Here is a 17,659-nt window from a genome sequence, read left to right on the forward strand (position 1 = left end):
TTTTCCTGGTTCGGCAGAATAAGTATACTAAAAATGAACGTCCTACCTAAACTCTTATACCTCTTCCAAACCATTCCCGTGGTAATACCCTCAAATTTTTGGAAAAGACTACGCAGTAGCTTTTAGTCTCCCCAGGATGACACAGGTGGGGCAGATGGTGGTTGTCCCGGCCCGCTAGGCCGCATTGTAGCACAGTGAGCTTAGCACTGCAACTTATGCTTCATATCCATGTGACGGTTCATGCATGAAGTGCTCAAACTATGGATTTGTTGGCCTCTACTTAGCTTTTGGTGACAAATGTTACAGATAACACAAGTTGGGTCATCCTTAGCGATCTGAAAAAATGCACAGGCTATGCAAGGTTTAGAGCCCATGCGACTCTGCTACTAGCAATACTATCAAATGATTGGCTGGGTTAGATGCAGAGCGTCTGGGTTTGGTTGGGGATCCCCACAGTCTGCCTAGGCTAGATGCAGTTAAAACTTCTCATTAGATACACAGGCGGTGCAGCTTGCTTCGCAGCTGGGCTAATACGCCCAAAGTATTGGTAGATTCTATACTAAATAAGGAAGGATTCACTGACTGTGGTGGCCCCTCCGTGGGCCTTGGCGATTGGTGGAGATTTGGTGGATGATTATAGGAGAAAGCTCCTTAATAGAGAAAGTTGGTGGATTTATACTTTAAATACAGGTGTACCAGCGGGTTTAAACATCAGACATGATTTGATGTATCATTATGAGTGATCATTTATAGATTATTATTATATATATGTTCCTTTTTTCTTCTTTTCTTTTTGATTATTTACATTTATATGCATTGTTTCTATGCTATACGATTTTAACATGGTAAGTGTGTTTAAATTTCTGATTAACTCAGCCTTGAACAGGTGCATAGCAGGACATGACATATAAATATCACTTCCTTGCTGTTTTTTTGCTATGCAATGAATAAGAACTCATATATATATTGTGCAGAAAGAAGGGTGAAAGTCCACCCAGGCGGGAGGAAATTGGAGTTTCATAACACATATTTGAACTGGAGAGGTATTAGAGGCCTGCAATGGCCAAAGGTACTAATGGAGGTAATCAAGGTAGGGAGAGAGGCAAGAGGTCCGATCATCTTAGTTATACAGGCCGAGGGAAAGACATAGCTTATCACAATAGCGCATAACTAATGGCAATAATGAAACTAGACACTGAGCGCTTCAGAGAATTTTTCACAAAACTAACTATAGTATGGTCAGAGATTGTGCCAAGAACGGTATGGCAAGGTGCGTGAGACATCACGGCCATCGAACGGACAAGGCAGGTAATAAATATTCGGATGGCAAAATTTATAAGAGACAGAGACTGTGTAGTGATACGACACCGACAACTGGAAGGAGATAAAGCAGGCCTCATACGGCCCGACGGTGTTCACTTAATGGATATTGGACTGGACATATTCCTGTCAGGACTCCAGGACGGAGTGGAACAAGTGTTAAGAGTGATGGATGGGGGTCGGAGTCCTGCATACGAGTAAGCAGGATCCTCCGTGGCCTGGAAATAGAAAGGACATGTTGGGGAGTTATACTTGTTGGCCAACTTGCCGTTGTGGAGACTGGAGACACAGGGCATGCTGCAACAAGCTGAATTATTTTAGAAATAAAATGCATTTCTAATGGAATGAGTATAAACAGTTAATAAAGCTGTGACCGATCCTCACCCATCCAGTTGTAAGAGTTACATGATTGTATTGTCAATGAAAGGGGGGCGTTAGGGGGCTGAGCATCTGGGTTTGGTTAGGGGTCCCCACAGTCTGCCTAGGCTAGTTGCATTTAAAAATCATTATTAGATACACAGGCAGTGCAGCTTGCTTCACAGCTGGGTTACTACGCTAACTAGCAGACACTGAAGCTTTGGAGCAGACCTCTGAGTAAACAGCTCTTCAGACTCAACCATCTGTGTTACCCCAAGCCATAGTGTATGTATTTTCTTACGGTTAAAAGGGGGGGGGGGGAGACCCAACCCACCTCTAATTGATGATGGCAACGTCACGTAAAACAAAGCAAGGGGACTCCAAAAAGAGTCTCCATTTTTCCCAAAGATTTGTGGCACAGACACCACTTAAGTGGCATCAATTGCCCCAGAGTTGCTTGAAACGGTTGGTTAGAATGAGTACCACACACTGCTACTATGCCCAAAATTATTTTCCAGACAAGATGCAGCTAAAAATTATTAGTAATTTGCAAGCTGGTGGAGCTTAGTATAGATGGACTAAGAATAAGTCCCACACACTGCTACAAGCCCAAAATTATTTTCCGAGCTAGATGCAGATAAAAATTATTAGTAATTTGCAAGCTGGAGGAGCTTAGTATAGATGGACTAAGAATAAGTCCCACACACTGCTACAAGCCCAAAATTATTTTACGAGCTAGATGTGTGACACCCCAGGGGTCTGGTTGCCACAGTAATAGAGATATTATGTCTGAGAGCAAGTGGGAGGTTTCTCTGGTCAGGATCCCTAAAAATGCAACACGGCCCACCCAGACCTGGGAGGGGAGGAATCTGCCCTTATAAACTGGGTCTGGGGTGGGATTAGAGAGTTCAGTTCCAGACACAGGGAAAGCAAGAACAGGAGCTCTGTAGGAGCAGTAGCAGAAGTCCAGGGGCTGGAGCTGAGCAGAGTTCGCCCTGGACGAAGATACTAAAGCCGGACACAGGAGTCCGAGGCTGTGGGGACTGATATACACCCAGCAGCAGAAACCAGCCGGCAGGGGATTCCAGGTCCTCTGGCCATAGAAGCCCGGAGGCTCAGTCACAAAGAAGGGACCAGCGCCGCCATCCAGGAGCGGAGGCTAACAGAAGGCCCCAAGTCACCAGCCATACGGGTGAGAACCACACGGTATACTCAGGGACGTGGGCTACTTGTAACCGCTGACAGCAAGGTAGCCAGGAAGAGTGCAGATAAACGGGGAGGCCTACAACTCCACCTGGCCAGGGGAACTCCTGCTTGCTCGCAGACTGACCAGGCCCCTTATACTAGCCAGTACTCCCGGGAGGGTCTGCCTTGTACCATCAGTAAAGACCCTGAACTGCACCACACGTCTCTGTGATTCCTTGCCGCACCAGCACCATTAGCACTGGGACCCTCACACCATCACTCCCATCATCTTCCACCTTAGCTGCCCTGAGGCAATACTTCTCCCGTGGGGAGTCATCCCATACTCGGCTGCGCAAACAAGATCAGCCTCAGCGGTCTGCAGCGCAGCGGCGGTCCCCACTGACCGCAATCCACGGGTGGCGTAGTCGGACACTTATTCCAATACAAATAGACTGCCACTGGTTTGACCACCCTGGGCACGGACCGGGTCACCGCCACATGGAGACTACAACCCCCAGCATTCTACAACAGGCCCGGTTCCGGGTTCCCCTGCACAACACAGGCCCAGGGGGCGCGTCAACTTTGGCGTAGTCGGCAGGATTTCGTGCCCGCAACCACCGGGTACTGCGTGCCTGAAAAAGAGACTTTTATACTTACCTGTGGTGAAGTTTCCCGCCGTCCGGAGTCGTTTCCCGCCATCCGGAGCCGATTCCCGCCATCAGACGCCATCTTGGACCGTTTCCCGCCGTCTTCTGCCTTCTTCCCGCCATCCGCAGCTGCTTCCCGCCTTCGGACGCCATCTTCGGGACGCCGCACGGGAAGAAGAGGGGCGTGGACGCCGAAAGCGCGCGAGATCCGAAGCTCCACCCCACGCTCCGCCCCACGCTCTGACACTGCGCAAGGTCCTGGAAGGGAGGAAGAGCGACGCTGACGTCATCGGAGCGCGATGCCAGGTCCTCAACCCCGACGATCGACTGCGGAGCCACGGCCTACGGAAGAAGAGCATCGCAAGGTAGGCCACGGTCCACTAGGGGGGAGGAGGATGCCGGACACCGAGGGGAGCTCCACTGCCACAGCCACCGCCAGCGCAACTGCTGCAACAGTCATGCCATTCACCATGCCCTATATCCCGGGGGCAACCTGGCTACCCTAGTACTCAGGGGAGTCACATACTCTAAATGACTTTAGAGAAAGACTGGATAGCCTCTTCCAGGTGTACCCCCTCACAGAAGAGCAAAAAGTGAGCATCCTGATGGCCCAATTAATCGGGGCAGCCCAAAGGGAGGTAAAGTCCTGGCCACCTGGGAGGAAGAGGACTGTCAGAGAAATACTAGCCCGGCTGAAAGACACATTTGATACCCGCACCTCAGCCGAAATAAAGCTCAGATTTTACGGGTGTAAACAGCGGGCACATGAGACTATGCTCTAAACCTACAAGAGGCCCTGAGAGCCATTAAGCAGGCAGACCCTGACAGCGTGGGAAATGAAGATAAGCTGTTGACTGAACAATTTATTGAGGGTCTACTGTGCAATGCCCATCGAACCCAGTTGCGGGCAATGGCCTTACAGGACCCTGACCTGGACTTTGCACAGTTCAAGGACAGAGCCATCCGGGTGCTCCGAGAACCGGCACCAGGTGGCGCTGTGACCCACAGGCGCCCTGCTATCACTTACCACCAGGAGACGGCGCCCTTGTCTGCAGGGCCTGTGGGAGCTGATGCGCAGGCTTTAAACAGTGACCCGGCTACAGACCTGCACCATCAGGTCCAAGAGCTGACTAAGAGCGTTGCCGCACTAACCAGAACTGTGCAGTCTTTACAGGTCTCTTCTCCAGGAAAGATCCAGCTGGCATCCGGACCGGAGGACGTCCCATGGCGCCGACTGAGGAGGACCCCACCGGCCGGAGGAAGACCCAGCGACAGATACAACGAGGACGGACGACCCATCTGCCGCCGCTGCAATCAACCCGGACATGTGGCAAGGTACTGTCATTTAAACGGGCACAACCTGGGGTAGAGGGCCAACCCCCAGGCATAAGATCATCAGGCCCATCAAACTGGCGTGATAAATACGTAGGGGGACGTCCAATCTTGCCTGTGGTACTGGATGGCATTCCTATGAGTGCCCTACTAGACACTGGGTCACAGGTAACCACCATCCCGTACGTGCTCTTTAAACAATACTGGAATGACTCGGACATAACCCGCTACCCAGATGACGACCTGAGTATCATCGCCAGCAACGGTCAGCCTGTGCTGCAGGTGGGATTCAAAGAGGTGACCATTAAGATCGGTAAAGTCGAACTGGCGGCACAAGGACTGATTATAGTGGACATAGACCGTCATGAGAGTCACCCTAGAATAACCTTGGGAACTAATGTGATTGAAAATTGTCTTGCAGGGGTGATTCTCATTTTACAGCAGGTTGCCAAGAACGCCAGTTCCGGCCAGCAGCGTGTGCTCCAAAAAGAGATCCGGGCACTGATGAAGCGGCAACAGGTGGAACTATCTGGTGGTGAGATAGGTAGCGTGAGAATGTGTGACCCGTTCCCTATTGCCATGCCCCCAAAAAGTGAAATGATGATTTGGTGCCGGGCAGCTATTGGTCTAAGAGGTAGAGACTACCAAGCAATGGTAGAACCCGTCTACTCAGACAGTAGGCCCACCATTTTGACAGCACGGGGGGTGGTCGATGTACGCCATGGGAGGGTGCCCGTTCGCATCATAAATATCGGGGAGAGAGAAGTACACCTGCCCCGGTATGCCACGCTAGCCAAATTGTTCACCATAAACCAGAATTCTGTACAGGCCGTGGAACCCTTGCCTCCATCTCAACCAGAGGAAGGTAACGGCTCTAAGAAACCAATGGAGGACTGGTGTCAGCAACTGCATTTGGGTACTGACTCCACTCCCTCACACCAGAAACAGGGAGTCTATCGGGTGGTTCGAGAGTACGAGAGAGTGTTTAGTAAACACCCGCTAGACTTCGGGCGAGTAAAGGGGGTAGAACACCACATCCCCACGGGAGACCATCCTCCCATAAAGGAGAGATACCGACCCGTACCCCCGGCACACTACCAACACGCCAAGGGGATGCTTAGAGACATGAAGGAGGCTGGGGTAATTAGGGACAGCTGTAGCCCCTGGGCAGCTCCACTAGTCTTAGTGAAAAAGAAAGACAACACCATGAGAATGTGTGTAGACTACAGGAAGGTCAACCGTATCACACACAAAGATGCATACCCGTTACCAAGGATAGAAGAGTCCTTAGCTGCATTAAAATCTGCTAACTTCTTCTCTACTTTGGATCTCACTAGCGGTTACTGGCAGGTTCCTGTAGCAGAGGCGGACCGGGAGAAGACCGCATTCACCACCCCGATGGGTCTCAGTGAATTTAACTGCATGCCGTTCGGGCTCTGCAACGCACCAGGAACCTTCCAACGGTTGATGGAATGCTGTCTGGGACACCGGAACTTCGAGACGGTCCTGTTATACCTGGACGATGTCATCGTCTATTCCAAGACCTACGAGGACCACCTGAAACACCTGGCAGAAGTGTTCGAAGCTCTGGCAAACTACGGCCTAAAGGTGAAACCCTCTAAGTGTCACCTCCTGAAACCAAAGGTGCAATACCTGGGACACGTGGTGAGTGCTGACGGAGTGGCTCCTGACCCTGATAAGATCACCGTGATTAAGGACTGGCCAAGACCCTCCAGCATAAAGGAAGTGCGGCAGTTCCTCGGGTTGGTAGGCTACTACCGAAGATTCATTCCTGGTTTCACCAAAATGGCAGCCCCTATGCAGGACCTCCTGATAGGTCAATCTCGGAAAGCCAAAAACCAGAAGCCGCCCTTCAGGTGGGAAAAGCTGGAAGAGGAGTCCTTTTGCCAGCTGAAGATGGCCCTCACGGGGGATGAAATCCTGGCATATCCAGACTACAGCCAGCCCTTTATCCTCCACACGGACGCAAGCAACATCGGGCTAGGAGCCGTACTGTCCCAGATCCAGCAGGGGAAAGAACGGGTAATCGCTTACGCCAGCCGAAAGCTACGGCCCACGGAGAGGAATCCTGAGAATTATAGCTCATTCAAGCTGGAGTTCCTGGCAGTAGTGTGGGCAGTGACCGAACGTTTCAAGCATTACCTTGCCTCCTCCAAATTTACCGTGTACACGGATAACAACCCGTTGACACACCTGGACACTGCAAGGCTCGGTGCCCTGGAACAGAGATGGATGGCCCGCCTGTCCAACTTTGAATTCACCATCAAATACCGGGCAGGACGCTCAAATGCCAACGCGGATGCCCTGTCTAGAATGCCGAACTTACCGGATGTAGGGGAAGATCCAGAAGATCTGGAAGAAGTTGAGCTCCCTGCGTTCCACCGTCATGGGATTACCCTGTATTCCCACCGTGTGAAGGACAGGCGCTCCGTGACATTCAATCCCTTGCCCCACTACAACTGGGCGGAGACGCAAGACAGTGATCCCGCAGTCCATTTGGTGAAGGAAATGCTGACCCAAGCCGATGCCTGTCTTGACCCAGACGCTCCGGAGGAGACCAAGCAACTGTGGAAGGAGAAAAGTAAGCTGTTCCTCTACAGGGAGAAGCTGTGCCGGAGAATGGTTAACTCTCGAACACATGAGTTGACCTGGCAGGTAGTGGTCCCAAGACGAGACGCGGCTATGATTCTGGAGGCATACCACAACGAAGCAGGACACTTCGGATGGAAGAAGCTGGAGTTCTTGTTGCGTGAACGGTTCTACTGGGTAGGCATGAGAGGAGCCATGGAGAGGTGGTGCAGAGACTATGGCCCGTGCCACCTGAGAAGAAAAGACCGTGCCAGCCAGAAGACTCCCCTGCAGCCCATCATCACCAGACAGCCACTGGAACTGGTAGCCCTGGACCATGTGAAACTGGCTCCAAGCAGATCTGGGTATGTCTACGCCCTCACAATCGTAGATCATTACTCCCGGTTCCTAGTGGTGGTCCCGGTCAAGGACTTAACGGCTCAAACAGCAGCTAGAGCCTTCCAGCAGCACTTCTGCCGTCCACACGGGTACCCGGACCAAGTGCTGACAGACCAAGGACCAGCCTTCGAAGCGGAGGTCTTCCAGGAGTTCTGCAACCTGTATGGCTGCAAGAAGATAAGAACAACGCCCTATCACCCTCAAACCAATGGACTCTGCGAGAAGATGAACCAGGTGGTGATAGATCTGCTAAAAACATTGCCCCTGGAAGAACGCAGTCTGTGGCCTGAGAAACTGCCCGATCTGGTGGACCTGTATAACCACATCCCTGTAGGTTCCACCAACTGTACCCCGGCTTACCTAATGAGAGCAAGACCTGGTAAGCTGCCTATTGACCTGGATATGGGAGTCCTGACGCCTGAGGACACCTCGCCAGAGGCAGACTGGGATACAGAACGGCAGCAGCAGTATCCGAAAGTACAGGAGAGTGTCGAGCGAAGTCTGTCTCAAGCTAGAGAAAGGCAAGAGAAGGCTTATAACCAGTATGCTCCCGCTGTTCCCCTGGTACCTGGAGAGCAGGTCTTGAAGAGGAAGAAGCGGCTCCACAAGTTGGACGACCAGTGGGAGAAGGACCCGTACACCGTACTGCCATCAAGCCATGAGAACCCAAAAATCTGCGTAATCAGTAAGGATGGAGGAGAAACCACAGCCATTGTCTCCAGAGACCACCTGAAGAAGTGTCCCGAGCAGCTGCAAAGCCCTGAAGAAGATCAAGAAAACCCTCAACCCGCAGAGGAAAGGGAAGAAATGATCAGTACCGTACTCGGAGACTTCCCCCGGTCTTGGACACAAGTAAACGGCGCTGTCGTGGTACCCGTCCTCACCTTTCTCCAGCCAGCCCCGCAAGTGCCTACAGAGGAACCGGTAGAGCTGGAAGAGGAGCCGGCCCAAGAGGCAGAAGAGTCCACACCAGCAGTACAGGAGGATCAACCCTCTGCTAGTAGTGAGCCTGCCGTGCCCCTAGTGAGCCAAAGAGTGCGCAGAAAGCTGCCCAGCTTGCCCATAACACCTCCTACACCCTGTAGTGCAGAACCAGTTAGTGAGCTCCGTAGGTCCACTAGAGTCACTAGAGGTCAGATGCCCGCTCGCTGGAGAATCTAAACCAATGCACTGTAAAGTTGACTGTTTATTGAAAAATGTTTATGGTTTATGTTTGTTGCCTGTTACTAATTATGTTTCTCAGTTACCCTGCAGATTTATTTGGACTAACAGGTTATGGACACTGGATAACCGGAACAGTTTTGTAGATAGTTGCACCTTGGTGCCTCTTGCGAAGACGGCCGCGGAAGAGAAAACCTGTCTGGCGTGGCCTCCTTGCGGCCCAAAGTAGTTAGTCTACCCTTGCAGCCACGCCCAAGGACAACGCAAGGGGTTTGCTTTGGACAGGTCCCCTATTCTGTGCCAAGACTTCGCCTTGTTGGGTGACATGGACACCCCCTTTGTTTCATAAACTTCACCTTGGGTGATATGGACACCCGGTCACGGAAACGCCGTGACCTCTACAGACTAAAGCTTCTTGTAAATATGTTGTCTTATTATTGTTATACCTTGTATTTATGTTGCTTTAAAAAATGTGTTTAGTCCCGGAGTACTAAAATTTACTAGGGGGGAATGTGACACCCCAGGGGTCTGGTTGCCACAGTAATAGAGATATTATGTCTGAGAGCAAGTGGGAGGTTTCTCTGGTCAGGATCCCTAAACATGCAACACGGCCCACCCAGACCTGGGAGGGGAGGAATCTGCCCTTATAAACTGGGTCTGGGGCGGGATTAGAGAGTTCAGTTCCAGACAGAGGGAAAGCAAGAACAGGAGCTCTGTAGGAGCAGTAGCAGAAGTCCAGGGGCTGGAGCTGAGCAGAGTTCGCCCTGGACGAAGATACTAAAGCCGGACACAGGAGTCCGAGGCTGTGGGGACTGATATACACCCAGCAGCAGAAACCAGCCGGCAGGGGATTCCAGGTCCTCTGGCCATAGAAGCCCGGAGGCTCAGTCACAAAGAAGGGACCAGCGCCGCCATCCAGGAGCGGAGGCTAACAGAAGGCCCCAAGTCACCAGCCATACGGGTGAGAACCACACGGTATACTCAGGGACGTGGGCTACTTGTAACCGCTGACAGCAAGGTAGCCAGGAAGAGTGCAGATAAACGGGGAGGCCTACAACTCCACCTGGCCAGGGGAACTCCTGCTTGCTCGCAGACTGACCAGGCCCCTTATACTAGCCAGTACTCCCGGGAGGGTCTGCCTTGTACCATCAGTAAAGACCCTGAACTGCACAACATGTCTCTGTGATTCCTTGCCGCACCAGCACCATTAGCACTGGGACCCTCACACCATCACTCCCATCATCTTCCACCTTAGCTGCCCTGAGGCAATACTTCTCCCGTGGGGAGTCATCCCATACTCGGCTGCGCAAACAAGATCAGCCTCAGCGGTCTGCAGCGCAGCGGCGGTCTCCACTGACCGCAATCCACGGGTGGCGTAGTCGGACACTTATTCCAATACAAATAGACTGCCACTGGTTTGACCACCCTGGGCACGGACCGGGTCACCGCCACACGGAGACTACAACACCCAGCATTCTACAACAGGCCCGGTTCCGGGTTCCCCTGCACAACACAGGCCCAGGGGGCGCGTCAGATGCAGATAAAAATTATTTGTAATTTACAAGCTGGAGGAGCTTAGTATAGATGGACTAAGAATAAGTTCCACACACTGCTACAAGCCCAAAATTATTTTCTGAGCTAGATGCAGATAACAATTATTACTAATTTGCAAGCTGGTGGAGCTTAGTATAGATGGCCTAATAGAATGATGCTATGCCCAAAAGGTTTTACTTGGCTAGGTGCAGTAAAAAAAATTGTATTCTATACACAGGTGGTGTAGCTTGCAACACAGATACGCTACTCCACTGACTAACACACACTGCAAGAGGACAAAAAGGATTTGCTTAGCTAGATTTAGCCAAATGCTGTGAAAAACACTTGCACAGCACTGGCACAGACCTGCCTGGCAAAAAATCCTAGGAAATGCTGTAAAATAGTCCTCAAAAGGACTGCAATTACAATTAGTCCCTACTCCCAACCTATCTATTTAAGAGCACAGACCTGCCTGATAAAAGTCGTAGGAAATGCTGTAACCTAGTCCTCAAAAGGACTGCAATCTCAACTATTCCCTACTCCCAAGCTATCTGTATATTTCAGAGAAAATTAGCTTGAAATTAACACTGAAAGTTTAGCGCACACAGCAACAGCGGTGCCGTCTAACACGCAGCTGCAGCAGTGAGAAAATGGTGGCGACAGGGAAAATGGCTGCGTCTTATAGGGCAAGGACATGTGACATACACAGCCAATTACACATGCCCTTGCTTGTGTGAAAAAAAGCAGTTTGCTCCGTGTGTGCGCTGCTGATAGGCTGACAGATTGCACCTCCACACTGTAAATGCGGGAAAGAGAAAAAAAAATGGAGATCTTCATTATTCCTGCAGAGATCCATCCCCTGCCCCTCCCCCCGCCCCACTGTACACTCAAACTGTGTATTAACATTGATTATCAGCATTACTGTGAAAAAATCCAGTTATGATTTTGGTGCACGAACAGTTATCGAACATAACCTCGAACAGCCGAATTATTCTAAAATTGTTCGTGTTCGCCGAACGTCTCGAACACCGCCCAAAACAGCTCGAATTTGAGATTGGCGAACAGTTCGAGTCGAACACCGCTCATCTCTAATCACCAGTCGTAATATTAGTGTTATTAGTATTGTGTTTTTTTTTATTAATGATCAGTATTGTATTATTTGGTCTCACTGTGGTGGTAATATGTGGTCTTGTCATGGTGTGGCGGTATTTCTCCCTTGTATGTGGTGGTATTGGTCTTGGTATAGTGGATCGTGTTGTGTATGGTGGTCATTTGTTCTCTCTGATATCAATAAGGGAAAGATTCTTGATTTCCAATAGAGATTAAATACTTGGATGTTTAACCCCTCCCTATCCTGTGACAATTACACAGTAGCAAATATGCACTTACAGGTGGTCAGTATTTCACATCAGCATGTGAAAGCGAAAACCAGGAGTGGGTGATAATACAGAAGTGGTGACGTGTTTCTATTATACTTTTCCTCTGATTGTTCTACTCCTGGTTTTGGCTTACAGATACTGAGGTAAAATACTGACCAAATACTGAACGTGTGAACGTGGCCAAAGGATAAGTGATAAGTATAACTTATTGATTGGTGGGGACCTGCACCGATCTGCAGAATGTGGAGCTTTTATCCCCATTAGTATGGAGCAGCACGTATGACTAGACCACTGTTCCATTCATTCCCTCAGTGGCTGCACTTGGATTTTTCTGGAAGCCCCAAAGAGGATGAATAGAGCTGTGGTCAGACATCCCACCTGCTGCTCTATTTTAAATTGTAGATAAAAGTGTCCTGTCAGGGATAAAAGTTCCCCGTTCTTCCGATCGGTGCGGCTTCCTATGCTCGGATTCCACCGATCAATAAGTTCTCACTTATCACCTACCTAACCTGTGGATCAGTGATGACTTGTTTTCATCAAATAACGTTTAATGCAAACTACCGTAATTGTACATCCCAGATATGGTGGCGCACAGTAGATGTACAGGAGCCTCCTGTGTTTTACAGTCGATGCTCCACTATAACAGGGATAATGGCTAACAGGTATTTGCATATAGCTTTGGGTCAATTCCCATTGTGGGCCCCAGACACGCCAGTCTGACCCTGACAATATCTGTAATGTGGTGCGGAATATAAGCTGTATAAGCAATGCATAATAAATAAAATAAATCGATGAGTGCCCATCATTCACTTGAGGGCCACATGGTCACATGGCTTCATGGGAGCATGGCTAAATCAGAAAGAGACCTGATATGCAAAGCAATATTGTGCCCCAAAATATGCCAAAATTTTGATGCAAAAAGTGGCTCAACAAAAATCAACCAAGCTGTGTTGATTTTGACAAAAGGATCTAAAGATACACCAAACCTATCAATTGCAATGAGCCACTGTTTGGTGCATTTTCTGACTCCCTAGTCTGTACTGTCTAAATACAGGGCAGGATAAGTGACCTTCTCCATTGATAATAAACTAACTGAACACAATCCTGCAATCCCAGAATGCAAAAATCACCACAGGGGCATAAACTATGGGGGCGGTGGTGCAGATGTAGCAGACATCAGAATAAGACCCCAGTAATATAAATGCCATTTAGTAGATGGGGGTCCCTGTTAATCACTTTAAGGCCATTGCCCCACTATCAGTATTTGGTCAGTATTTTTTCTCAGGAGTGGGAGACAAAACCAGGAGTGGGTGATAAATGCAGAATTGGTGACTTGTTTCTATTATAGCTTTTCTCTGATTGTTCCTCACCTGGTTTTGGCTCCCACTGCTGAGAAAAAATACTGACCGAATACTGACCAAATACTGATACTAGGTCCGTGACCTAATTTGTAATCAGAACAATCAGTTTTACCTCTGCTTGAAAATTTTTTGCTCACTAATGCTCAATTGCTAATATATTTATATTGCTTAAATTGATGTTTCATGTTTTTTATAAATATTAATACTCTGTTGTATGGTATCTGTTTTTGTATTAGGCCAACATTTCTGCTGACCACCCCTTTAGATATTCGTCCAGGAAAAAATGTTATTATAGGAATTGATCTACTACCATCGAGTCCGCCTGTAGTAAAGATTGAAGCTGAAATCTTAATGGACAATGTTACACTGCTTCAAGGAGAAGGATTGTTCCAAAAAGGTAACAAAAGAGCAAAGGTGATAAATTAGAGTACTGATATATTGCCAGGTGTTCTGGATTTTCCTATATGATTATTTAAAGCACCACTAATATAAGTTCCCTGCACCTAGTCTCATACTTACCAGCCTTTGTCTTCATCTGTTATCGGCGCTGCTCTGGTCATCTTCTACAGGTTGTGACCTGGCGGATCACTACAGTGTTTGCCAGGAGAGCCCGGAAGTCACAACTCAATGTAGGTCTATGACGGCCAGAAAGAGGCCGGAAAGATGCTGTCATAGACTTACACTGAGAGCTTGTGACCATTAACTCTGACTCCCGGTTTGTAAGAAGTTGCGGTCAAAAAATGGTGGATCGGGACCAGAGTGTTACGGGGGAAGAGCTGAAGACAGTGGCTGGTGAGCATAGTACTAGGGTCAGGGAACTCACATTACTAGCATCACTCTAAGGGCTTGTTCACACGAGCAAATAACTCAGATAAGTGCTCTGCAATGTTTTATCGGATAGCACTCAGACCAATGTTATACTATGTGGCAGTGCAGATCTGATATTTTTTTCTCATGCCAATTTGGCATGAGAAAAAAATTGGAGCATGCTGCGACTGGCTCCTCAAATCGGATTACGCACACCCATATAAGTCTATGGGTGCATGAAAACATCGGATTTGCACTCGGATGTCACCCGAGTGCAGTCTGATTTACGCAGAGAACAGAGGTGATGGAGAAATTAAGTTCCCCCTCTTCTTCACACCTGTGATACGACTGCAAGAGAATCGGATCACAGTAAGGGCTTGTTCATATTAGTGACTCGCCCCCTGGGCCGTGGGGTACTCGGAAGCGGGCCTTTAGGGCAATGCTGGGAGTAGTAGTGGCAACCCGATCCCGTGGCTCAGGGTGGTCAGACCAGTGGCAGTGTATTTATGTGGTTTGCAATGTCCGACTACGCCACCCGTGGATTGCGGTCAGAGTGAACCGCCGCTGCAGAGCAGACCGCTGAGGCTGGTGTTATGGGTGCAGCAAGGAATAGTACAACTCCCCATGGGAGGAGTGTAGCCTCAGGGTAGTGAGCGTAGATGGTGGGGGTCGTAGTGCAGGGCGTCCCAGTACCGTTAGTGCTAGCGTGGTAAGAAACACAACGACAACGTGTTGCAGTCCTGGGTCTTTTACTCACAGTTCGCATACTCCAAGCCACTTCTGTACAGGTAGTGACTACCCAAGCCATGCTGCGTCCACCAGGTGAGGGGCTCGGTCAACCCCCAGGCAATTCAGGAGTATGGCACAGAACTCCCTTCTATCCTTCCTCTGGCCGTGCCCCACCAGTGACCAAACTTCTGTCCGGCTGCCTCGGGCCTTCTCTGGGAGAACTTGGCGCCAGCTTTCCTGGCCCTATGTGGTGCCTTCCTAGTAGGTTTAGCGAGGGGTCGCACCAATAAATGATCACGACCTCCGATTCTTGGCTGAGGATTATTTGCCTCCACCAACTTGGGATCCGGTACCCTTTCCTTGCCTGACCCATCACCCATAATCTCCTGGGTCCTTAGGGTCCTTTCTACCTTCGTGTTCCTGGGCCTTTCTGTTCTGTTCCTTTCTCTTTCTGTTCTGTTCCTTTTCCTTCTCTGTTCCGTTCCTTTTCCTTCTCTCCCTCTCGCCCTGCCCGTGTCCCTAGGCCTGGCTCCGGGGCAGAACTCCAGCGGAGCCTCTGCTCCCCTTCTCCTCCACTCTCACTTTCTTCTCACAGGCTGAACACTGTTCTAAGATGGTGCCCACTTTTTATACCTCCTCCTCCGTGTCTGAGCTCAGGTGACCTGCATCCAATGAGCTCCTTCCTGTGCCCAGAAACCAGCCCCTATCTGCTCCCACATCACTAGGGTTCCCCCCCTCCCCACTCCAGCCAGGGATATAGTCAGTCTTGCCTGCATACTAATGGGAGCACCGTAGGGCTGTCCCCCGGAAATGAGGAGTGTATATGTGTGCAGCTAACTGAGCCCTGGTCCATACTCCATCCTTACCCGGGAGTGGAATACCACACCTCTGGCTGAGGTGCAATACCCCTGTAGCGGCCGAACCCTCGGGGCGCTACATTCCCCCCTGGTAAACCACAGCACGTCCTCGGGCTGGAAAAGAGTAAAGACATTTGATTACAAGACATGCACAACTTTTTCAAAACTTTTCACATTAGAAAACGGACGACATTGTTCAATTCCCTTTATGGGAAACACTTTTCTCTTTTTCAACACTTTCCTTTATAAGACATTGTTAATACTACCGGAACTCTTTTGTCATATAAAACATCATATAAAACATTTGCATTATTACCTAGCAGCATATAAAACTCTTCATATAAAACATTTTTAAGTAAAACATATTCTTGGGTACTGGCCGCGGTGCAACTTGCGAACAGGTGTTCATTCTTCTGAAAGGTGCAACACTCTAGCAAACTTGTCTTGAGGTAGACGTTGCAGTTCTTTTATAAAACCAATAGGGGGCGCTTTAGGAAGCGCAACTATTTACAGGGACGGCCGCTCTCAGTCCTCGGCCAGGTAGGGAAGGGGATGGCTGTTCTCAGTCCCCAGCCAGATTAGGAGAGGGGAGTGGCTGCTCTCAGTCCTCAGCCAGATAAGGAAAGGGGCAACTTTGCACGGTTAACAGTTCCATATCGGTCCCAACGGGTACCACGCTCTAAGCGTAAACCGTTCCAAAACAGTTTCTGTACCCTGACGGGTAACTATGTACACTGGCGCTTCTCCACTTTACTGTGAACGCTGACCTCCATATGCGCCTTGCTCCTGGTAATCTTCAGGCCCGTCCGGGCCCTCTTGATATCCTAGGGCAGAGTGGCGCTGTTCCTCCTCTTCTACCACTCTGTGGACGTGTAGGGCGTACCACCCCTTTACGCCTTGATGTCAGGTGTAAGTCACCACGTCCCCAGGATACAGGTCTCGCCCTCGATGACCCTCCGGCAGGTGACTCTCAACATCCCTCCGTGTCACGAACACGTCGCTGATGGTGTTCGGGTCTCTGATGAAACCCCAGCCGTGCTCCATTTCAAATTTCACAACAGTCCCGGTGGCTCGGGGACCGCGGGCAGCTCGGGGGTCTCGCCGGGTTCTCATTTTCTGCTCCGCACTTTTGGACTTGTAATTTCTCCTGCTTTACGCGCCGCTCTTGCTGTTCCCTCTCGAATAGCGCCAACTGCTGGCAGCAGGACTCCCGTCGGCGGGCTGCGTCCGCCCGTGTCTCCTGGGTGAACCCCATTAGATTTTCTCCGGTCGGGTCCCACTCAAACTGGGCGTCCTCGAGCGGGGGCTGGGAGACTTCCATGGGCTCCGGAGCAGGTATCAGGGGTTCAGGTGGGGCTCCGGCCTCCGCGGACAGGCTTCTCTGGAGGCGGGGGTTAACATATCCGGGGGGCCAGTTGAAAGGGAGCCCATCCGGACCGGTGTGCTGGGCGAACAGATCCGCGCCCAGGGGTGGTACTGCAGAGGCAGGGGGCGCTGGCGGGGCAGCAGCGCCCGGGGGCACTAGGCCTTGCGACCAGGCCTGCGGTGGTCGTCTTCTGGTCGCACCCGGGGGTGGCACAACGGAGGCAGGGGGCGCTGGTGGAGCAGCAGCGCCCGGGGGCACTAGGCCTTGCAACCAGGCCTGCGGTGGTTGTCTTCTGGTCGCGCCCGGGGTCAGAGGAGCCCTGGTCCATACTCCATCCTTACCCGGGAGTGGAATACCACACCTCTGGTTGAGGTGCAATACCCCTGTAGCGGCCAAACCCTCGGGGCGCAACATTAGCGTATAAAAATTCTGTCAAATGTTGCTCCTGAAAAGTTGGACAAGTGGAATCCTCATGGTTGAACTTATGCCATACAAGTGCAATGCGAGTGTGCAATTTTTTTCTCACCTAGCATCCATATGAGATCCGTGTGATATGCAAATGCAATCCATATGCAAAGCGTTTTTTAACAACATCTTTTACATACTGTAAATAATCTATGTCATTTAAAGCTAGTTT

General features: G+C 50.2%; 1 protein-coding gene across 1 annotated transcript in view; it reads left to right on the forward strand.

Moving 5' to 3' along the window:
* Window positions 1–17,659, forward strand: part of LOC141259484 (CD109 antigen-like) — a 329,051-nt gene that overhangs the window by 14,945 nt on the left and 296,447 nt on the right. The window contains exon 2 of the mRNA XM_073675569.1: window positions 13,500–13,660. Within this exon, the coding sequence (XP_073531670.1) occupies window positions 13,500–13,660 (161 nt within the window). The remainder of the gene's footprint in view (window positions 1–13,499; window positions 13,661–17,659) is intronic.

The sequence above is a fragment of the Phyllobates terribilis genome, unplaced genomic scaffold, assembly GCF_046119375.1.
Source record: "Phyllobates terribilis strain yellow unplaced genomic scaffold, ASM4611937v1 Scaffold_3__8_contigs__length_932513732, whole genome shotgun sequence".
Classification (NCBI taxonomy): domain Eukaryota; kingdom Metazoa; phylum Chordata; class Amphibia; order Anura; family Dendrobatidae; genus Phyllobates; species Phyllobates terribilis.